Source organism: Hemitrygon akajei, chromosome 8, assembly GCF_048418815.1.
Source record: "Hemitrygon akajei chromosome 8, sHemAka1.3, whole genome shotgun sequence".
Taxonomy (NCBI): Eukaryota; Metazoa; Chordata; class Chondrichthyes; order Myliobatiformes; family Dasyatidae; genus Hemitrygon; species Hemitrygon akajei.
Genome location: NC_133131.1, coordinates 70,714,297 through 70,738,533, shown reverse-complemented (window position 1 = coordinate 70,738,533; position 24,237 = coordinate 70,714,297). Strand labels below are relative to the sequence as shown.

Below are 24,237 nucleotides of genomic sequence, written 5' to 3'. Positions count from 1 at the left end.
TGACTGAACTGGCAAGCTGAACGAGGAACATATCTGGTTTCTCAAGAGGACCTTCCTGAGACCGTACTGAAAAAAACCCAAGTTTAACTGGCAGCTTTGTGCATCACCCTGATTAACACCAGATAACAAAGTTGAACCTGGGAGCTTCCCCCACTTAATGGGCCGTTCTTTAATGGAATGCCAACGTCTCTTGTTCAACAGTAGTAGCAACAGGTGGGCTTCGTCCTCTCAGGTTGGCTGGGGCTACAACTACAGGTCTTAGGTTAAGGGTGAAAGGTGAAATATTTGAGGGGATCGGGGGGTGGCTTCTTCGCTCAGAGGGTGGTGAGAGTGTGGAACGAGCTGCCAGCGCAAGTGCTGGTGACAGGGTTGATTTTAACATGTGGATAGGTACATGGATGGGAGGGGTATGGTGGGCTAGGGTCGATGGGACTAGGCAGAAGATCAGACTGGCATAGATTAGATTGGCCAAAGGGCCTCTGGACTGTCAGGCTTGATGACTTTAACCTGCTGGAGGAATTCAGCAGGTCAAGCAGCATCCGTGGGGGGGAAGGAACTGCCAACGCCTCGGGTGGAAAACGACCAAGTTCCTCCAGCGTAAGACTAATCTACCAGCAATGCAGATGTAAATCCTAAATGCACAATCCATTCGTGTAACTCTTAACAAATTTTGGAGATGCAGGCCCCTTATCATACCATAATACACAGGGACAGAATTAGGCCATTCAGCCCATTGTGTCTGCTCCACAGGACCGATTTATTACCCCTCTCAACCCTACTCTGCTGCCTTCCCCCCGTAAGCTTTGACACCCTTAATTAGACCAGCAGATCATCCGTTGCTCCCAGTTCTACCATGCACCTTCCTTGTGTCTCCTTTGGCGGAAACCTGTCGACCACCTGGCCAACTCTGCCAACTTTAAGTGACCGCGACAAACCCCGCCCTGCCCGTTTGTGAAGCCCTCACCTGCGATTTTCCCATCGGCGGTTCCTTGAGGTGCGGGAGGTGGTGGGCTCGCCCTGGGATTCCTCACCCCTTCTGACCAGCTGGAGAGGTTCAGCGGCTCTTCCCAGTGCTGACTCCTGTTGGGGTTGGCGCCATTCACCTTGCTGGGAGAGCCCTGGGCTGGTGGGAAGACTGCACCCAGTGGGGTCCGGCCCACCACTGCATTCACGATTCGAGGCACTCTGCAGTCTGCAAGGAGAAGGGCAATGAATGAGAATTCACATTCATCCCCGCAAGATGGTGCCAAGCTGTGACCTCCATTCGAACCTGTTTTTTTAATTGCTTTTTCAGGCTTGTAGGGATGGGTTTAGGGGCAGGAGTGCAGGTTAGGGGTCAGGTTAGGCTTTAGGAACAGGGATATGGGGGAATTAAGAGGCCGGGCTGGAGTCCTAGTCAAAGACCATCAATGCAGATGTGGGATGTGGATGAGGGCCCATGAGTTGTCGGCAGCTTCTGGAGACAGAGTTCCATGAGGGCAGGAGGAACGAGGTCCAGTGATGCCTTTGGTTCGCAAATTGGTGAGACCAAATTTTGAGGACTAATGTTTGGGGTCCCATCATCAGCAAGTCCAGAGTTCGAGGCCTCTCCTGACCTCTGACCTCTCTCATTAAAAGGCATTTTCATCCACAGAACTGCTGTCCACAGGATTTTTCTTTTGTTTTTCATACCATTCTCTGTGAAGTCTAGAGACTGTTGTGTGTGAAATCCTAGGTGATCATCAGTTTCCAAGATACTCAAACCACCCCATCTGGCACCATTTCACAATCAAAGTCACTTGGATCATGTTTCTGCTGCACTCTGACGTTTGGTCTGAACAACAACTGAACCTCTTGACCATATCTGTATGCTTTTATGCATTGAGTTTCTGCCACATGATTGGCTGATTAGAAACTTGCATTAACGAGCAGATGTACAGATGTACCTAATAAAGTGGCCACAGAGTGTATATTGTTTATTTGAAAAAGGGGTTTAAACCTTTCCTGAGCACCTGCACCTTTCTCTCTTATCAAAGTCAGAGTTGGGGTCGTTTATTGTCACATTTACAACAGTATCACAGGTAACTAGCATTGGATACACCCAAAATGCTGGAGGAACTCAGCAGGTCAGGCAGCATCAATGGAGGGGAATCAACAGTTGATGTTTTCGGTAAAATGTAGCCTGCTACCTGATGGCATGAACATCTATTTCTCTAAATTCTCGTAATGGCTCCTCCTCTCCTTCTCTCTTTTTTTCCATTCCTCATTTTGGCTCCCCTCTCATCCCTTCCTTCCTCCTCACCTGCCTATCAACAACTGTGGTGTCCCTCCTCCTTCCCTTTCTCCCATGATCCACTCTCTTCTCCTATAGATTTGTCCTTCTTCTGCACTTTCCCTTTTCCACCCATCACCTCCCAGCTTCCCACATCATTCCCCACCTTCCCCCTCACCTGGTCACACCTGTCACCTCCCAGCTTCCCACATCATTCCCCACCTTCCCCCCTCACCTGATCACACCTGTCACCTCCCAGCTTCCCACATCATTCCCCACCTTCCCCTCACCTGGTCTCACTTGTCACCTCCCAGCTTCCCACATCATTCCCCACCTTCCCCCTCACCTGGTCTCACTTGTCACCTCCCAGCTTCCCACATCATTCCCCACCTTCCCCCTCACCTGGTCTCACTTGTCACCTCCCAGCTTCCCACATCATTCCACACCTTCCCCCTCACCTGGTCTCACCTGTCACCTCCCAGCTTCCCACATTATTCCCCACCTACCCCCCTCACCTGGTCTCACCTGTCACCTCCCAGCTTCCCACATCATTCCCCACCTTCCCCCTCACCTGGTCTCACCTGTCACCTGCCAGCTTCTCACATCATTCCCCACCTTCCCCCTCACCTGGTCTCACCTGTAACCTGCCAGCTTCTCACATCATTCCCCACCTTCTACCTCACCTGGTCTCATTTGTCACCTGCCAGCTTCTCACATTAGTCCCCTCCTTCCCCCCTCACCTGGTCTCAACTGTCACCTCCCAGCTTCTCACATTATTCCCCACCTTCCCCCTCACCTGGTCTCACCTGTCACCTCCCAGCTTCCCACATCATTCCCCATCTTCCCCCTCACCTGGTCTCACTTGTCACCTCCCAGCTTCCCACATCATTCCCCAACTTCCCCCTCACCTGGTCTCACCTGTCACCTCCCAGCTTCCCACATCATTCCCCATCTTCCCCCTCACCTGGTCTCACTTGTCACCTCCCAGCTTCCCACATCATTCCCCATCTTCCCCCTCACCTGGTCTCACTTGTCACCTCCCAGCTTCCCACATCATTCCCCATCTTCCCCCTCACCTGGTCTCACCTGTCACCTCCCAGCTTCCCACATCATTCCCCATCTTCCCCCTCACCTGGTCTCACTTGTCACCTCCCAGCTTCCCACATCATTCCCCAACTTCCCCCTCACCTGGTCTCATCTGTCACCTCCCAGCTTCCCACATCATTCCCCACCTTCCCCCTCACCTGGTCTCACTTGTCACCTGCCATCTCACATTATTCCCCACCTTCTCCCCTCACATGGTATCACCTGTCACCTCCCAGCTTCTCACATTATTCCCCACCTTCCCCCTCACCTGGTCTCACCTGTCACCTCCCAGCTTCTCACATTATTCACCACCTTCCCCCCTCATCTGGTCACATCTGTCACCTCTCAGCTTCCCACATCATTCCCCACCTTCCCCCCTCACCTGGTCTCACCTGTCACCTCCCAGCTTCCCACATCATTCCCGACCTTCCCCCTCACTTGGTCACACCTGTCACCTGCCAGCTTCCCACATCATTCCCCACCTTCCCCCTCACCTGGTCTCACCTGTCACCTCCCAGCTTCCCACATCATTCCCCACCTTCCCCCTCACCTGGTCTAACTTGTCACCTACCAGCTTCCCACATCATTCCACACCTTCCCCCTCACCTGTTCTCACCTGTCACCTCCCAGCTTCCCAAATCATTCCCCACCTTCCCCCTCACCTGGTCTCACTTGTCACCTGCCAGCTTCTCACATTATTCCCCACCTTCCCCCCTCACCTGGTCTCACCTGTCACCTGCCAGCTTCTCACATTATTCCCCACCTTCCCCCCTCACCTGGTCTCATCTGTCAACTCCCAGCTTCCCACATCATTCCCCACCTTCCCCCTCACCTGGTCTCACCTGTCACCTCCCAGCTTCCCACATCATTCCCCACCTTCCCCCTCACCTGTCACCTCCCAGCTTCCCACATCATTCCCCACCTTCCCCCTCACCTGGTCTCACTTGTCACCTGCCAGCTTCTCACATCATTCCCCACCTTCCCCCTCACCTGGTCTCACTTGTCACCTGCCAGCTTCTCACATTATTCCCCACCTTCCCCCTCACCTGGTCTCACTTGTCACCTGCCAGCTTCTCACATCATTCCCCACCTTCCCCCCTCAACTGGTCTCAACTGTCAGCTCCCAGCTTCCCACATCATTCCCCACCTTCCCCCCTCACCTGTTTTCACCTGTCACCTGCCAGCTTCTCACATCATTCCCCACCTTCCCCCCTCACCTGGTCTCACCTGTCACCTCCCAGCTTCCCACATCATTCCCCACCTTCCCCCTCACCTGGTCTCACCTGTCACCTGCCAGCTTCTCACATTATTCCCCACTTTTCCCCCTCACCTGGTCTCACCTGTCACCTCCCAGCTTCCCACATCATTCCCTACCTTTCCCCCTCACCTGGCCTCATCTGTCACTTCCCAGCTTCTCACATTATTCCCCACCTTCCCCCCTCACCTGGTCTCAACTGTCACCTCCCAGCTTCCCACATCATTCCCCACCTTCCCCCCTCACCTGGTCTCACCTGTCACCTCCCAGCTTCCCACATCATTCCCCACCTTCCCCCTCACCTGGTCTCACCTGTCACCTCCCAGCTTCCCACATCATTCCCCACCTTCCCCCACACCTGATCTCACCTGTCACATCCCAGCTTCCCACATCATTCCCCACCTTCCCCCTCACCTGGTCTCACCTGTCACCTCCCAGTTTCCCACATCATTCCCCACCTTCCACCTCACCTGGTCTCACTTGTCACCTCCCACCTTCCCACATCATTCCACACCTTCCCCCTCACCTGGTCTCACCTGTCACCTCCCAGCTTCCCACATCATTCCCCACCTTCCCCCTCACCTGGTCTCACCTGTCACCTCCCAGCTTCCCACATCATTCCCCACCTTCCCCCACACCTGATCTCACCTGTCACATCCCAGCTTCCCACATCATTCCCCACCTTCCCCCTCACCTGGTCTCACCTGTCACCTCCCAGTTTCCCACATCATTCCCCACCTTCCACCTCACCTGGTCTCACTTGTCACCTCCCACCTTCCCACATCATTCCACACCTTCCCCCTCACCTGGTCTCACCTGTCACCTCCCAGCTTCCCACATCATTCCCCACCTTCCCCCTCACCTGGTCTCACCTGTCACCTCCCAGCTTCCCACATCATTCCCCACCTTCCCCCCTCACCTGGTCTCACTTGTCACCTCCCAGCTTCCCACATCATTCCACACCTTCCCCCTCACCTGTTCTCACCTGTCACCTCCCAGCTTCCCAAACCATTCCCCACCTTCCCCTCACCTGGTCTCACTTGTCACCTGCCAGCTTCTCACATTATTCCCCACCTTCCCCCCTCACCTGGTCTCACCTGTCACCTCCCAGCTTCTCACATTATTCCCCACCTTCCCCCCTCACCTGGTCTCACCTGTCACCTTCCAGCTTCCCACATCATTCCCACCTTCCCCCTCACCTGGTCTCACCTGTCACCTGCCAGCTTCTCACATTATTCCCCACCTTTCCCCCTCACCTGGTCTCACCTGTCACCTCCCAGCTTCCCACATCATTCCCTACCTTTCCCCCTCACCTGGCCTCACCTGTCACCTCCCAGCTTCTCACATTATTCCCCACCTTCCCCCCTCACCTGGTCTCACCTGTCACCTGCCAGCTTCCCACATCATTCCCCACCTTCCCCCTCACCTGGTCTCACTTGTCACCTCCCAGCTTCCCACATCATTCCCCACCTTCCCCCACACCTGGTCTCACCTGTCACCTCCCAGCTTCCCACATCATTCCCCACCTTCCCCCTCACCTGGTCTCACTTGTCACCTGCCAGCTTCTCACATTATTCCCCACCTTCCCCCTCACCTGGTCTCACTTGTCACCTGCCAGCTTCTCACATTATTCCCCACCTTCCCCCTCACCTGGTCTCACCTGTCACCTCCCAGCTTCTCACATCATTCCCCACCTTCCCCCCTCACCTGGTTTCACCTGTCACCTGCCAGCTTCTCACATCATTCCCCAACTTCCCCCCTCACCTGGTCTCACCTGTCACCTCCCAGCTTCCCACATCATTCCCCACCTTCCCCCTCACCTGGTCTCACCTGTCACCTGCCAGCTTCTCACATTATTCCCCACTTTTCCCCCTCACCTGGTCTCACCTGTCACCTCCCAGCTTCCCACATCATTCCCTACCTTTCCCCCTCACCTGGCCTCATCTGTCACGTCCCAGCTTCTCACATTATTCCCCACCTTCCCCCCTCACCTGGTCTCAACTGTCACCTCCCAGCTTCCCACATCATTCCCCACCTTCCCCCCTCACCTGGTCTCACCTGTCACCTCCCAGCTTCCCACATCATTCCCCACCTTCCCCCTCACCTGTCACCTCCCAGCTTCCCACATCATTCCCCACCTTCCCCCTCACCTGGTCTCACTTGTCACCTGCCAGCTTCTCACATTATTCCCCACCTTCCCCCTCACCTGGTCTCACTTGTCACCTGCCAGCTTCTCACATTATTCCCCACCTTCCCCCTCACCTGGTCTCACCTGTCACCTCCCAGCTTCTCACATCATTCCCCACCTTCCCCCCTCACCTGGTCTCAACCGTCACCTCCCAGCTTCCCACATCATTCCCCACCTTCCCCCCTCACCTGGTTTCACCTGTCACCTGCCAGCTTCTCACATCATTCCCCACCTTCCCCCCTCACCTGGTCTCACCTGTCACCTCCCAGCTTCCCACATCATTCCCCACCTTCCCCCTCACCTGGTCTCACCTGTCACCTGCCAGCTTCTCACATTATTCCCCACTTTTCCCCCTCACCTGGTCTCACCTGTCACCTCCCAGCTTCCCACATCATTCCCTACCTTTCCCCCTCACCTGGCCTCATCTGTCACTTCCCAGCTTCTCACATTATTCCCCACCTTCCCCCCTCACCTGGTCTCAACTGTCACCTCCCAGTTTCCCACATCATTCCCCACCTTCCCCCCTCACCTGGTCTCACCTGTCACCTCCCAGCTTCCCACATCATTCCCCACCTTCCCCCTCACCTGGTCTCACCTGTCACCTCCCAGCTTCCCACATCATTCCCCACCTTCCCCCACACCTGATCTCACCTGTCACATCCCAGCTTCCCACATCATTCCCCACCTTCCCCCTCACCTGGTCTCACCTGTCACCTCCCAGTTTCCCACATCATTCCCCACCTTCCACCTCACCTGGTCTCACTTGTCACCTCCCACCTTCCCACATCATTCCACACCTTCCCCCTCACCTGGTCTCACCTGTCACCTCCCAGCTTCCCACATCATTCCCCACCTTCCCCCTCACCTGGTCTCACCTGTCACCTCCCAGCTTCCCACATCATTCCCCACCTTCCCCCCTCACCTGGTCTTACTTGTCACCTCCCAGCTTCCCACATCATTCCACACCTTCCCCCTCACCTGTTCTCACCTGTCACCTCCCAGCTTCCCAAACCATTCCCCACCTTCCCCTCACCTGGTCTCACTTGTCACCTGCCAGCTTCTCACATTATTCCCCACCTTCCCCCCTCACCTGGTCTCACCTGTCACCTCCCAGCTTCTCACATTATTCCCCACCTTCCCCCCTCACCTGGTCTCACCTGTCACCTTCCAGCTTCCCACATCATTCCCCACCTTCCCCCTCACCTGGTCTCACCTGTCACCTGCCAGCTTCTCACATTATTCCCCACCTTTCCCCCTCACCTGGTCTCACCTGTCACCTCCCAGCTTCCCACATCATTCCCTACCTTTCCCCCTCACCTGGCCTCACCTGTCACCTCCCAGCTTCTCATATTATTCCCCACCTTCCCCCCTCACCTGGTCTCACCTGTCACCTGCCAGCTTCCCACATCATTCCCCACCTTCCCCCACACCTGGTCTCACCTGTCACCTCCCAGCTTCCCACATCATTCCCCACCTTCCCCCTCACCTGGTCTCACTTGTCACCTGCCAGCTTCTCACATTATTCCGCACCTTCCCCCTCACCTGGTCTCACTTGTCACCTGCCAGCTTCTCACATTATTCCCCACCTTCCCCCTCACCTGGTCTCACCTGTCACCTCCCAGCTTCCCACATCATTCCCCACCTTCCCCCTCACCTGGTCTCACCTGTCACCTCCCAGCTTCTCACATCATTCCCCACCTTCCCCCCTCACCTGGTCTCAACTGTCACCTCCCAGCTTCCCACATCATTCCCCACCTTCCCCCCTCACCTGGTTTCACCTGTCACCTGCCAGCTTCTCACATCATTCCCCACCTTCCCCCCTCACCTGGTCTCACCTGTCACCTCCCAGCTTCCCACATCATTCCCCACCTTCCCCCTCACCTGGTCTCACCTGTCACCTGCCAGCTTCTCACATTATTCCCCACTTTTCCCCCTCACCTGGTCTCACCTGTCACCTCCCAGCTTCCCACATCATTCCCTACCTTTCCCCCTCACCTGGCCTCATCTGTCACTTCCCAGCTTCTCACATTATTCCCCACCTTCCCCCCTCACCTGGTCTCAACTGTCACCTCCCAGCTTCCCACATCATTCCCCACCTTCCCCCCTCACCTGGTCTCACCTGTCACCTCCCAGCTTCCCACATCATTCCCCACCTTCCCCCTCACCTGGTCTCACCTGTCACCTCCCAGCTTCCCACATCATTCCCCACCTTCCCCCACACCTGATCTCACCTGTCACATCCCAGCTTCCCACATCATTCCCCACCTTCCCCCTCACCTGGTCTCACCTGTCACCTCCCAGTTTCCCACATCATTCCCCACCTTCCACCTCACCTGGTCTCACTTGTCACCTCCCACCTTCCCACATCATTCCACACCTTCCCCCTCACCTGGTCTCACCTGTCACCTCCCAGCTTCCCACATCATTCCCCACCTTCCCCCTCACCTGGTCTCACCTGTCACCTCCCAGCTTCCCACATCATTCCCCACCTTCCCCCCTCACCTGGTCTCACTTGTCACCTCCCAGCTTCCCACATCATTCCACACCTTCCCCCTCACCTGTTCTCACCTGTCACCTCCCAGCTTCTCACATTATTCCCCACCTTCCCCCCTCACCTGGTCTCACTTGTCACCTGCCAGCTTCTTACATTATTCCCCACCTTCCCTCCTCACCTGGTCTCACCTGGCACCTCCCAGCTTCTCACATTATTCCCCACCTTCCCCCCTCACCTGGTCTCACCTGTCACCTCCCAGCTTCCCACATCATTCCCCACCTTCCCCCTCACCTGGTCTCACCTGTTACCTCCCAGCTTCCCACATCATTCCACACCTTCCCCCTCACCTGGTCTCACCTGTCACTTCCCAGCTTCCCACATCATTCCCCACCTTCCCCCTCACCTGGTCTCACCTGTCACCTCCCAGCTTCTCACATTATTCCCCACCTTCCCCCCTCACCTGGTCTCACCTGTCAACTCCCAGCTTCCCACATCAGTCCACACCTTCCCCCTCACCTGGTCTCACCTGTCACCTCCCAGCTTCCCACATCATTCCCCACCTTCCCCCTCACCTGGTCTCACCTGTCACCTCCCAGCTTCTCACATCATTCCCCACCTTCCCCCTCACCTGTCACCTCCCAGCTTCCCACATCATTCCCCACCTTCCCCCTCACCTGTCACCTCCCAGCTTCCCGCATCATTCCCCACCTTCCCCCTCACCTGGTCTCACTTGTCACCTGCCAGCTTCTCACATTATTCCCCACCTTCCCCCTCACCTGTCACCTCCCAGCTTCCCACATCATTCCCCACCTTCCCCCTCACCTGTCACCTCCCAGCTTCCCGCATCATTCCCCACCTTCCCCTCACCTGGTCTCACTTGTCACCTGCCAGCTTCTCACATTATTCCCCACCTTCCCCCCTCACCTGGTCTCACCTGTCACCTCCCAGCTTCTCACATTATTCCCCACCTTCCCCCCTCACCTGGTCTCACCTGTCACCTTCCAGCTTCCCACATCATTCCCCACCTTCCCCCTCACCTGGTCTCACCTGTCACCTGCCAGCTTCTCACATTATTCCCTACCTTTCCCCCTCACCTGGTCTTACTTGTCACCTCCCAGCTTCCCACATCATTCCACACCTTCCCCCTCACCTGTTCTCACCTGTCACCTCCCAGCTTCCCAAACCATTCCCCACCTTCCCCTCACCTGGTCTCACTTGTCACCTGCCAGCTTCTCACATTATTCCCCACCTTCCCCCCTCACCTGGTCTCACCTGTCACCTCCCAGCTTCTCACATTATTCCCCACCTTCCCCCCTCACCTGGTCTCACCTGTCACCTTCCAGCTTCCCACATCATTCCCCACCTTCCCCCTCACCTGGTCTCACCTGTCACCTGCCAGCTTCTCACATTATTCCCCACCTTTCCCCCTCACCTGGTCTCACCTGTCACCTCCCAGCTTCCCACATCATTCCCTACCTTTCCCCCTCACCTGGCCTCACCTGTCACCTCCCAGCTTCTCATATTATTCCCCACCTTCCCCCCTCACCTGGTCTCACCTGTCACCTGCCAGCTTCCCACATCATTCCCCACCTTCCCCCACACCTGGTCTCACCTGTCACCTCCCAGCTTCCCACATCATTCCCCACCTTCCCCCTCACCTGGTCTCACTTGTCACCTGCCAGCTTCTCACATTATTCCGCACCTTCCCCCTCACCTGGTCTCACCTGTCACCTCCCAGCTTCCCACATCATTCCCTACCTTTCCCCCTCACCTGGCCTCATCTGTCACTTCCCAGCTTCTCACATTATTCCCCACCTTCCCCCCTCACCTGGTATCAACTGTCACCTCCCAGCTTCCCACATCATTCCCCACCTTCCCCCCTCACCTGGTCTCACCTGTCACCTCCCAGCTTCCCACATCATTCCCCACCTTCCCCCTCACCTGGTCTCACCTGTCACCTCCCAGCTTCCCACATCATTCCCCACCTTCCCCCACACCTGATCTCACCTGTCACATCCCAGCTTCCCACATCATTCCCCACCTTCCCCCTCACCTGGTCTCACCTGTCACCTCCCAGTTTCCCACATCATTCCCCACCTTCCACCTCACCTGGTCTCACTTGTCACCTCCCACCTTCCCACATCATTCCACACCTTCCCCCTCACCTGGTCTCACCTGTCACCTCCCAGCTTCCCACATCATTCCCCACCTTCCCCCTCACCTGGTCTCACCTGTCACCTCCCAGCTTCCCACATCATTCCCCACCTTCCCCCCTCACCTGGTCTCACTTGTCACCTCCCAGCTTCCCACATCATTCCACACCTTCCCCCTCACCTGTTCTCACCTGTCACCTCCCAGCTTCCCAAACCATTCCCCACCTTCCCCTCACCTGGTCTCACTTGTCACCTGCCAGCTTCTCACATTATTCCCCACCTTCCCCCCTCACCTGGTCTCACCTGTCACCTCCCAGCTTCTCACATTATTCCCCACCTTCCCCCCTCACCTGGTCTCACCTGTCACCTTCCAGCTTCCCACATCATTCCCCACCTTCCCCCTCACCTGGTCTCACCTGTCACCTGCCAGCTTCTCACATTATTCCCCACCTTTCCCCCTCACCTGGTCTCACCTGTCACCTCCCAGCTTCCCACATCATTCCCTACCTTTCCCCCTCACCTGGCCTCACCTGTCACCTCCCAGCTTCTCATATTATTCCCCACCTTCCCCCCTCACCTGGTCTCACCTGTCACCTGCCAGCTTCCCACATCATTCCCCACCTTCCCCCACACCTGGTCTCACCTGTCACCTCCCAGCTTCCCACATCATTCCCCACCTTCCCCCTCACCTGGTCTCACTTGTCACCTGCCAGCTTCTCACATTATTCCGCACCTTCCCCCTCACCTGGTCTCACCTGTCACCTCCCAGCTTCCCACATCATTCCCTACCTTTCCCCCTCACCTGGCCTCATCTGTCACTTCCCAGCTTCTCACATTATTCCCCACCTTCCCCCCTCACCTGGTATCAACTGTCACCTCCCAGCTTCCCACATCATTCCCCACCTTCCCCCCTCACCTGGTCTCACCTGTCACCTCCCAGCTTCCCACATCATTCCCCACCTTCCCCCTCACCTGGTCTCACCTGTCACCTCCCAGCTTCCCACATCATTCCCCACCTTCCCCCACACCTGATCTCACCTGTCACATCCCAGCTTCCCACATCATTCCCCACCTTCCCCCTCACCTGGTCTCACCTGTCACCTCCCAGTTTCCCACATCATTCCCCACCTTCCACCTCACCTGGTCTCACTTGTCACCTCCCACCTTCCCACATCATTCCACACCTTCCCCCTCACCTGGTCTCACCTGTCACCTCCCAGCTTCCCACATCATTCCCCACCTTCCCCCTCACCTGGTCTCACCTGTCACCTCCCAGCTTCCCACATCATTCCCCACCTTCCCCCCTCACCTGGTCTCACTTGTCACCTCCCAGCTTCCCACATCATTCCACACCTTCCCCCTCACCTGTTCTCACCTGTCACCTCCCAGCTTCTCACATTATTCCCCACCTTCCCCCCTCACCTGGTCTCACTTGTCACCTGCCAGCTTCTTACATTATTCCCCACCTTCCCTCCTCACCTGGTCTCACCTGGCACCTCCCAGCTTCTCACATTATTCCCCACCTTCCCCCCTCACCTGGTCTCACCTGTCACCTCCCAGCTTCCCACATCATTCCCCACCTTCCCCCTCACCTGGTCTCACCTGTTACCTCTCAGCTTCCCACATCATTCCACACCTTCCCCCTCACCTGGTCTCACCTGTCACTTCCCAGCTTCCCACATCATTCCCCACCTTCCCCCTCACCTGGTCTCACCTGTCACCTCCCAGCTTCTCACATTATTCCCCACCTTCCCCCCTCACCTGGTCTCACCTGTCAACTCCCAGCTTCCCACATCAGTCCACACCTTCCCCCTCACCTGGTCTCACCTGTCACCTCCCAGCTTCCCACATCATTCCCCACCTTCCCCCTCACCTGGTCTCACCTGTCACCTCCCAGCTTCTCACATCATTCCCCACCTTCCCCCTCACCTGTCACCTCCCAGCTTCCCACATCATTCCCCACCTTCCCCCTCACCTGTCACCTCCCAGCTTCCCGCATCATTCCCCACCTTCCCCCTCACCTGGTCTCACTTGTCACCTGCCAGCTTCTCACATTATTCCCCACCTTCCCCCTCACCTGGTCTCACCTGTCACCTCCCAGCTTCTCACATCATTCCCCACCTTCCCCCCTCAACAGGTCTCACCTGTCACCTCCCAGCTTCCCACATCATTCCCCACCTTCCCCCTCACCTGGTCTCACTTGTCACCTGCCAGCTTCTCACATTATTTCCCACCTTCCCCCCTCACCTGGTCTCACCTGTCACCTCCCAGCTTCTCACATTATTCCCCACCTTCCCCCCTCACCTGGTTTCACCTGTCACCTGCCAGCTTCTCACATCATTCCCCACCTTCCCCCCTCACCTGGTCTCACCTGTCACCTCCCAGCTTCCCACATCATTCCCCACCTTCCCCCTCACCTGGTCTCACCTGTCACCTGCCAGCTTCTCACATTATTCCCCACCTTTCCCCCTCACCTGGTCTCACCTGCCACCACCCAGCTTCCCACATCATTCCCTACCTTTCCCCTCACCTGGCCTCACCTGTCACCTCCCAGCTTCTCACATTATTCCCCACCTTCCCCCCTCACCTGGTCTCACTTGTCACCTCCCAGCTTCCCACATCATTCCACACCTTCCCCCTCACCTGTTCTCACCTGTCACCTCCCAGCTTCCCAAACCATTCCCCACCTTCCCTCTCACCTGGTCTCACTTGTCACCTGCCAGCTTCTTACATTATTCCCCACCTTCCCTCCTCACCTGGTCTCACCTGGCACCTCCCAGCTTCTCACATTATTCCCCACCTTCCCCCCTCACCTGGTCTCACCTGTCACCTCCCAGCTTCCCACATCATTCCCCACCTTCCCCCTCACCTGGTCTCACCTGTCACCTCCCAGCTTCCCACATCATTCCACACCTTCCCCCTCACCTGGTCTCACCTGTCACTTCCCAGCTTCCCACATCATTCCCCACCTTCCCCCTCACCTGGTCTCACCTGTCACCTCCCAGCTTCTCACATTATTCCCCACCTTCCCCCCTCACCTGGTCTCACCTGTCAACTCCCAGCTTCCCACATCAGTCCACACCTTCCCCCTCACCTGTTCTCACCTGTCACCTCCCAGCTTCCCAAACCATTCCCCACCTTCCCCCTCACCTGGTCTCACTTGTCACCTGCCAGCTTCTTACATTATTCCCCACCTTCCCTCCTCACCTGGTCTCACCTGGCACCTCCCAGCTTCTCACATTATTCCCCACCTTCCCCCCTCACCTGGTCTCACCTGTCACCTCCCAGCTTCCCACATCATTCCCCACCTTCCCCCTCACCTGGTCTCACCTGTCACCTCCCAGCTTCCCACATCATTCCACACCTTCCCCCTCACCTGGTCTCACCTGTCACTTCCCAGCTTCCCACATCATTCCCCACCTTCCCCCTCACCTGGTCTCACCTGTCACCTCCCAGCTTCTCACATTATTCCCCACCTTCCCCCCTCACCTGGTCTCACCTGTCACCTGCCAGCTTCTCACATTATTCCCCACCTTCCCCCCTCACCTGGTCTCACCTGTCAACTCCCAGCTTCCCACATCATTCCACACCTTCCCCCTCACCTGGTCTCACCTGTCACCTCCCAGCTTCCCACATCATTCCCCACCTTCCCCCTCACCTGGTCTCACCTGTCACCTCCCAGCTTCTCACATCATTCCCCACCTTCCCCCTCAGCTGTCACCTCCCAGCTTCCCACATCATTCCCCACCTTCCCCCTCACCTGTCACCTCCCAGCTTCCCGCATCATTCCCCACCTTCCCCCTCACCTGGTCTCACTTGTCACCTGCCAGCTTCTCACATTATTCCCCACCTTCCCCCTCACCTGGTCTCACCTGTCACCTCCCAGCTTCTCACATCATTCCCCACCTTCCCCCCTCAACTGGTCTCACCTGTCACCTCCCAGCTTCCCACATCATTCCCCACCTTCCCCCTCACCTGGTCTCACTTGTCACCTGCCAGCTTCTCACATTATTTCCCACCTTCCCCCCTCACCTGGTCTCACCTGTCACCTCCCAGCTTCTCACATTATTCCCCACCTTCCCCCCTCACCTGGTTTCACCTGTCACCTGCCAGCTTCTCACATCAATCCCCACCTTCCCCCCTCACCTGGTCTCACCTGTCACCTCCCAGCTTCCCACATCATTCCCCACCTTCCCCCTCACCTGGTCTCACCTGTCACCTGCCAGCTTCTCACATTATTCCCCACCTTTCCCCCTCACCTGGTCTCACCTGTCACCTCCCAGCTTCCCACATCATTCCCTACCTTTCCCCCTCACCTGGCCTCACCTGTCACCTCCCAGCTTCTCACATTATTCCCCACCTTCCCCCCTCACCTGGTCTCAACTGTCACCTCCCAGCTTCCCACATCATTCCCCACCTTCCCCCCTCACCTGGCCTCACCTGTCACCTCCCAGCTTCTCACATTATTCCCCACCTTCCCCCCTCACCTGGTCTCAACTGTCACCTCCCAGCTTCCCACATCATTCCCCACCTTCCCCCTCACCTGGTCTCACCTGTCACCTCCCAGCTTCCCACATCATTCCCCACCTTCCCCCTCACCTGGTCTCACTTGTCACCTCCCAGCTTCCCACATCATTCCACACCTTCCCCCTCACCTGGTCTCACCTGTCACCTCCCAGCTTCCCACATCATTCCACACCTTCCCCCTCACCTGGTCTCACCTGTCACCTCCCAGCTTCCCACATCATTCCCCACCTTCCCCCCTCACCTGGTCCCACTTGTCACCTCCCAGCTTCCCACATCATTCCACACCTTCCCCCTCACCTGTTCTCACCTGTCACCTCCCAGCTTCTCACATTATTCCCCACCTTCCCCCCTCACCTGGTCTCACTTGTCACCTGCCAGCTTCTTACATTATTCCCCACCTTCCCTCCTCACCTGGTCTCACCTGGCACCTCCCAGCTTCTCACATTATTCCCCACCTTCCCCCCTCACCTGGTCTCACCTGTCACCTCCCAGCTTCCCACATCATTCCCCACCTTCCCCCTCACCTGGTCTCACCTGTTACCTCCCAGCTTCCCACATCATTCCACACCTTCCCCCTCACCTGGTCTCACCTGTCACTTCCCAGCTTCCCACATCATTCCCCACCTTCCCCCTCACCTGGTCTCACCTGTCACCTCCCAGCTTCTCACATTATTCCCCACCTTCCCCCCTCACCTGGTCTCACCTGTCACCTGCCAGCTTCTCACATTATTCCCCACCTTCCCCCCTCACCTGGTCTCACCTGTCAACTCCCAGCTTCCCACATCAGTCCACACCTTCCCCCTCACCTGGTCTCACCTGTCACCTCCCAGCTTCCCACATCATTCCCCACCTTCCCCCTCACCTGGTCTCACCTGTCACCTCCCAGCTTCTCACATCATTCCCCACCTTCCCCCTCACCTGTCACCTCCCAGCTTCCCACATCATTCCCCACCTTCCCCCTCACCTGGTCTCACTTGTCACCTGCCAGCTTCTCACATTATTTCCCACCTTCCCCCCTCACCTGGTCTCACCTGTCACCTCCCAGCTTCTCACATTATTCCCCACCTTCCCCCCTCACCTGGTTTCACCTGTCACCTGCCAGCTTCTCACATCATTCCCCACCTTCCCCCCTCACCTGGTCTCACCTGTCACCTCCCAGCTTCCCACATCATTCCCCACCTTCCCCCTCACCTGGTCTCACCTGTCACCTGCCAGCTTCTCACATTATTCCCCACCTTTCCCCCTCACCTGGTCTCACCTGCCACCACCCAGCTTCCCACATCATTCCCTACCTTTCCCCTCACCTGGCCTCACCTGTCACCTCCCAGCTTCTCACATTATTCCCCACCTTCCCCCCTCACCTGGTCTCACTTGTCACCTCCCAGCTTCCCACATCATTCCACACCTTCCCCCTCACCTGTTCTCACCTGTCACCTCCCAGCTTCCCAAACCATTCCCCACCTTCCCTCTCACCTGGTCTCACTTGTCACCTGCCAGCTTCTTACATTATTCCCCACCTTCCCTCCTCACCTGGTCTCACCTGGCACCTCCCAGCTTCTCACATTATTCCCCACCTTCCCCCCTCACCTGGTCTCACCTGTCACCTCCCAGCTTCCCACATCATTCCCCACCTTCCCCCTCACCTGGTCTCACCTGTCACCTCCCAGCTTCCCACATCATTCCACACCTTCCCCCTCACCTGGTCTCACCTGTCACTTCCCAGCTTCCCACATCATTCCCCACCTTCCCCCTCACCTGGTCTCACCTGTCACCTCCCAGCTTCTCACATTATTCCCCACCTTCCCCCCTCACCTGGTCTCACCTGTCAACTCCCAGCTTCCCACATCAGTCCACACCTTCCCCCTCACCTGTTCTCACCTGTCACCTCCCAGCTTCCCAAACCATTCCCCACCTTCCCCCTCACCTGGTCTCACTTGTCACCTGCCAGCTTCTTACATTATTCCCCACCTTCCCTCCTCACCTGGTCTCACCTGGCACCTCCCAGCTTCTCACATTATTCCCCACCTTCCCCCCTCACCTGGTCTCACCTGTCACCTCCCAGCTTCCCACATCATTCCCCACCTTCCCCCTCACCTGGTCTCACCTGTCACCTCCCAGCTTCCCACATCATTCCACACCTTCCCCCTCACCTGGTCTCACCTGTCACTTCCCAGCTTCCCACATCATTCCCCACCTTCCCCCTCACCTGGTCTCACCTGTCACCTCCCAGCTTCTCACATTATTCCCCACCTTCCCCCCTCACCTGGTCTCACCTGTCACCTGCCAGCTTCTCACATTATTCCCCACCTTCCCCCCTCACCTGGTCTCACCTGTCAACTCCCAGCTTCCCACATCATTCCACACCTTCCCCCTCACCTGGTCTCACCTGTCACCTCCCAGCTTCCCACATCATTCCCCACCTTCCCCCTCACCTGGTCTCACCTGTCACCTCCCAGCTTCTCACATCATTCCCCACCTTCCCCCTCAGCTGTCACCTCCCAGCTTCCCACATCATTCCCCACCTTCCCCCTCACCTGTCACCTCCCAGCTTCCCGCATCATTCCCCACCTTCCCCCTCACCTGGTCTCACTTGTCACCTGCCAGCTTCTCACATTATTCCCCACCTTCCCCCTCACCTGGTCTCACCTGTCACCTCCCAGCTTCTCACATCATTCCCCACCTTCCCCCCTCAACTGGTCTCACCTGTCACCTCCCAGCTTCCCACATCATTCCCCACCTTCCCCCTCACCTGGTCTCACTTGTCACCTGCCAGCTTCTCACATTATTTCCCACCTTCCCCCCTCACCTGGTCTCACCTGTCACCTCCCAGCTTCTCACATTATTCCCCACCTTCCCCCCTCACCTGGTTTCACCTGTCACCTGCCAGCTTCTCACATCAATCCCCACCTTCCCCCCTCACCTGGTCTCACCTGTCACCTCCCAGCTTCCCACATCATTCCCCACCTTCCCCCTCACCTGGTCTCACCTGTCACCTGCCAGCTTCTCACATTATTCCCCACCTTTCCCCCTCACCTGGTCTCACCTGTCACCTCCCAGCTTCCCACATCATTCCCTACCTTTCCCCCTCACCTGGCCTCACCTGTCACCTCCCAGCTTCTCACATTATTCCCCACCTTCCCCCCTCACCTGGTCTCAACTGTCACCTCCCAGCTTCCCACATCATTCCCCACCTTCCCCCCTCACCTGGCCTCACCTGTCACCTCCCAGCTTCTCACATTATTCCCCACCTTCCCCCCTCACCTGGTCTCAACTGTCACCTCCCAGCTTCCCACATCATTCCCCACCTTCCCCCTCACCTGGTCTCACCTGTCACCTCCCAGCTTCCCACATCATTCCCCACCTTCCCCCTCACCTGGTCTCACTTGTCACCTCCCAGCTTCCCACATCATTCCACACCTTCCCCCTCACCTGGTCTCACCTGTCACCTCCCAGCTTCCCACATCATTCCACACCTTCCCCCTCACCTGGTCTCACCTGTCACCTCCCAGCTTCCCACATCATTCCCCACCTTCCCCCCTCACCTGGTCCCACTTGTCACCTCCCAGCTTCCCACATCATTCCACACCTTCCCCCTCACCTGTTCTCACCTGTCACCTCCCAGCTTCTCACATTATTCCCCACCTTCCCCCCTCACCTGGTCTCACTTGTCACCTGCCAGCTTCTTACATTATTCCCCACCTTCCCTCCTCACCTGGTCTCACCTGGCACCTCCCAGCTTCTCACATTATTCCCCACCTTCCCCCCTCACCTGGTCTCACCTGTCACCTCCCAGCTTCCCACATCATTCCCCACCTTCCCCCTCACCTGGTCTCACCTGTTACCTCCCAGCTTCCCACATCATTCCACACCTTCCCCCTCACCTGGTCTCACCTGTCACTTCCCAGCTTCCCACATCATTCCCCACCTTCCCCCTCACCTGGTCTCACCTGTCACCTCCCAGCTTCTCACATTATTCCCCACCTTCCCCCCTCACCTGGTCTCACCTGTCACCTGCCAGCTTCTCACATTATTCCCCACCTTCCCCCCTCACCTGGTCTCACCTGTCAACTCCCAGCTTCCCACATCAGTCCACACCTTCCCCCTCACCTGGTCTCACCTGTCACCTCCCAGCTTCCCACATCATTCCCCACCTTCCCCCTCACCTGGTCTCACCTGTCACCTCCCAGCTTCTCACATCATTCCCCACCTTCCCCCTCACCTGTCACCTCCCAGCTTCCCACATCATTCCCCACCTTCCCCCTCACCTGTCACCTCCCAGCTTCCCGCATCATTCCCCACCTTCCCCCTCACCTGGTCTCACTTGTCACCTGCCAGCTTCTCACATTATTCCCCACCTTCCCCCTCACCTGGTCTCACCTGTCACCTCCCAGCTTCTCACATCATTCCCCACCTTCCCCCCTCAACAGGTCTCACCTGTCACCTCCCAGCTTCCCACATCATTCCCCACCTTCCCCCTCACCTGGTCTCACTTGTCACCTGCCAGCTTCTCACATTATTTCCCACCTTCCCCCCTCACCTGGTCTCACCTGTCACCTCCCAGCTTCTCACATTATTCCCCACCTTCCCCCCTCACCTGGTTTCACCTGTCACCTGCCAGCTTCTCACATCATTCCCCACCTTCCCCCCTCACCTGGTCTCACCTGTCACCTCCCAGCTTCCCACATCATTCCCCACCTTCCCCCTCACCTGGTCTCACCTGTCACCTGCCAGCTTCTCACATTATTCCCCACCTTTCCCCCTCACCTGGTCTCACCTGCCACCTCCCAGCTTCCCACATCATTCCCTACCTTTCCCCTCACCTGGCCTCACCTGTCACCTTCCAGCTTCTCACATTATTCCCCACCTTCCCCCCTCACCTGGTCTCACTTGTCACCTCCCAGCTTCCCACATCATTCCACACCTTCCCCCTCACCTGTTCTCACCTGTCACCTCCCAGCTTCCCAAACCATTCCCCACCTTCCCTCTCACCTGGTCTCACTTGTCACCTGCCAGCTTCTTACATTATTCCCCACCTTCCCTCCTCACCTGGTCTCACCTGGCACCTCCCAGCTTCTCACATTATTCCCCACCTTCCCCCCTCACCTGGTCTCACCTGTCACCTCCCAGCTTCCCACATCATTCCCCACCTTCCCCCTCACCTGGTCTCACCTGTCACCTCCCAGCTTCCCACATCATTCCACACCTTCCCCCTCACCTGGTCTCACCTGTCACTTCCCAGCTTCCCACATCATTCCCCACCTTCCCCCTCACCTGGTCTCACCTGTCACCTCCCAGCTTCTCACATTATTCCCCACCTTCCCCCCTCACCTGGTCTCACCTGTCACCTGCCAGCTTCTCACATTATTCCCCACCTTCCCCCCTCACCTGGTCTCACCTGTCAACTCCCAGCTTCCCACATCAGTCCACACCTTCCCCCTCACCTGTTCTCACCTGTCACCTCCCAGCTTCCCAAACCATTCCCCACCTTCCCCCTCACCTGGTCTCACTTGTCACCTGCCAGCTTCTTACATTATTCCCCACCTTCCCTCCTCACCTGGTCTCACCTGGCACCTCCCAGCTTCTCACATTATTCCCCACCTTCCCCCCTCACCTGGTCTCACCTGTCACCTCCCAGCTTCCCACATCATTCCCCACCTTCCCCCTCACCTGGTCTCACCTGTCACCTCCCAGCTTCCCACATCATTCCACACCTTCCCCCTCACCTGGTCTCACCTGTCACTTCCCAGCTTCCCACATCATTCCCCACCTTCCCCCTCACCTGGTCTCACCTGTCACCTCCCAGCTTCTCACATTATTCCCCACCTTCCCCCCTCACCTGGTCTCACCTGTCACCTGCCAGCTTCTCACATTATTCCCCACCTTCCCCCCTCACCTGGTCTCACCTGTCAACTCCCAGCTTCCCACATCATTCCACACCTTCCCCCTCACCTGGTCTCACCTGTCACCTCCCAGCTTCCCACATCATTCCCCACCTTCCCCCTCACCTGGTCTCACCTGTCACCTCCCAGCTTCTCACATCATTCCCCACCTTCCCCCTCACCTGTCACCTCCCAGCTTCCCACATCATTCCCCACCTTCCCCCTCACCTGTCACCTCCCAGCTTCCCGCATCATTCCCCACCTTCCCCCTCACCTGGTCTCACTTGTCACCTGCCAGCTTCTCACATTATTCCCCACCTTCCCCCTCACCTGGTCTCACCTGTCACCTCCCAGCTTCTCACATCATTCCCCACCTTCCCCCCTCAACTGGTCTCACCTGTCACCTCCCAGCTTCCCACATCATTCCCCACCTTCCCCCTCACCTGGTCTCACTTGTCACCTGCCAGCTTCTCACATTATTTCCCACCTTCCCCCCTCACCTGGTCTCACCTGTCACCTCCCAGCTTCTCACATTATTCCCCACCTTCCCCCCTCACCTGGTTTCACCTGTCACCTGCCAGCTTCTCACATCATTCCCCACCTTCCCCCCTCACCTGGTCTCACCTGTCACCTCCCAGCTTCCCACATCATTCCCCACCTTCCCCCTCACCTGGTCTCACCTGTCACCTGCCAGCTTCTCACATTATTCCCCACCTTTCCCCCTCACCTGGTCTCACCTGTCACCTCCCAGCTTCCCACATCATTCCCTACCTTTCCCCCTCACCTGGCCTCACCTGTCACCTCCCAGCTTCTCACATTATTCCCCACCTTCCCCCCTCACCTGGTCTCAACTGTCACCTCCCAGCTTCCCACATCATTCCCCACCTTCCCCCCTCACCTGGTCTCACCTGTCACCTCCCAGCTTCCCACATCATTCCCCACCTTCCCCCACACCTGATCTCACCTGTCACATCCCAGCTTCCCACATCATTCCCCACCTTCCCCCTCACCTGGTCTCACCTGTCACCTCCCAGCTTCCCACATCATTCCCCACCTTCCCCCTCACCTGGTCTCACTTGTCACCTCCCAGCTTCCCACATCATTCCACACCTTCCCCCTCACCTGGTCTCACCTGTCACCTCCCAGCTTCCCACATCATTCCACACCTTCCCCCTCACCTGGTCTCACCTGTCACCTCCCAGCTTCCCACATCATTCCCCACCTTCCCCCCTCACCTGGTCCCACTTGTCACCTCCCAGCTTCCCACATCATTCCACACCTTCCCCCTCACCTGTTCTCACCTGTCACCTCCCAGCTTCCCAAACCATTCCCCACCTTCCCCCTCACCTGGTCTCACTTGTCACCTGCCAGCTTCTCACATTATTCCCCACCTTCCCCCCTCACCTGGTCTCACCTGTCACCTCCCAGCTTCTCACATTATTCCCCACCTTCCCCCCTCACCTGGTCTCACCTGTCACCTCCCAGCTTCCCACATCATTCCCCACCTTCCCCCTCACCTGGTCTCACCTGTCACCTCCCAGCTTCCCACATCATTCCACACCTTCCCCCTCACCTGGTCTCACCTGTCACCTTCCAGCTTCCCACATCATTCCCCACCTTCCCCCTCACCTGGTCTCACCTGTCACCTCCCAGCTTCTCACATTATTCCCCACCTTCCCCCCTCACCTGGTCTCACCTGTCACCTCCCAGCTTCCCACATCATTCCCCACCTTCCCCCTCACCTGTCACCTCCCAGCTTCCCACATCATTCCCCACATTCCCCCCTCACCTGGTCTCACCTGTCACCTCCCAGCTTCTCACATCATTCCCCACCTTCCCCCTCACCTGTCACCTCCCAGCTTCCCACATCATTCCCCACCTTCCTCCTCACCAGGTCTCACCTGTCATCTCCCAGCTTCCCACATCATTCCCCACCTTCCCCCTCACCTGTCACCTGCCAGCTTCCCACATCATTCCCCACCTTCCCCCCTCACCTGCTTACCTGTCACCTCCCAACTTCTCACATTATTCCCCACCTTCCCCCCTCACCTGTCACCTGCCAGCTTCCCACATCATTCCCCACCTTGCCCCTCACCTGGTCTCACCTGTCACCTGCCAGCTTCCCACATCATTCCCCACCTTCCCCCTCACCTGGTCTCACCTGTCACCTCCCAGCTTCCCACATCATTCCCCACCTTCCCCCTCACCTGGTCTCACCTGTCACCTGCCAGCTTCCCACATCATTCCCCACCTTCCCCCTCACCTGGTCTCACTTTTCACCTCCCAGCTTCCCACATCATTCCCCACCTTCCCCCCTCACCTGGTCTCACCTGTCACCTCCCAGCTTCCCACATCATTCCCCACCTTCCCCCTCACCTGGTCTCACCTGTCACCTGCCAGCTTC

General features: G+C 57.4%; 1 protein-coding gene across 2 annotated transcripts in view; it reads right to left on the bottom strand.

Annotated features, from left to right (window-relative positions):
- LOC140731970 (transcription factor ETV7-like) overlaps positions 1-24,237 on the bottom strand; it is a 92,566-nt gene that overhangs the window by 9,924 nt on the left and 58,405 nt on the right. For both annotated transcript variants that reach the window (XM_073054008.1, XM_073054009.1), the window contains one exon: positions 965-1,192. In XM_073054008.1, coding sequence (XP_072910109.1) covers positions 965-1,192 — 228 coding nt within the window. The remainder of the gene's footprint in view (positions 1-964; positions 1,193-24,237) is intronic.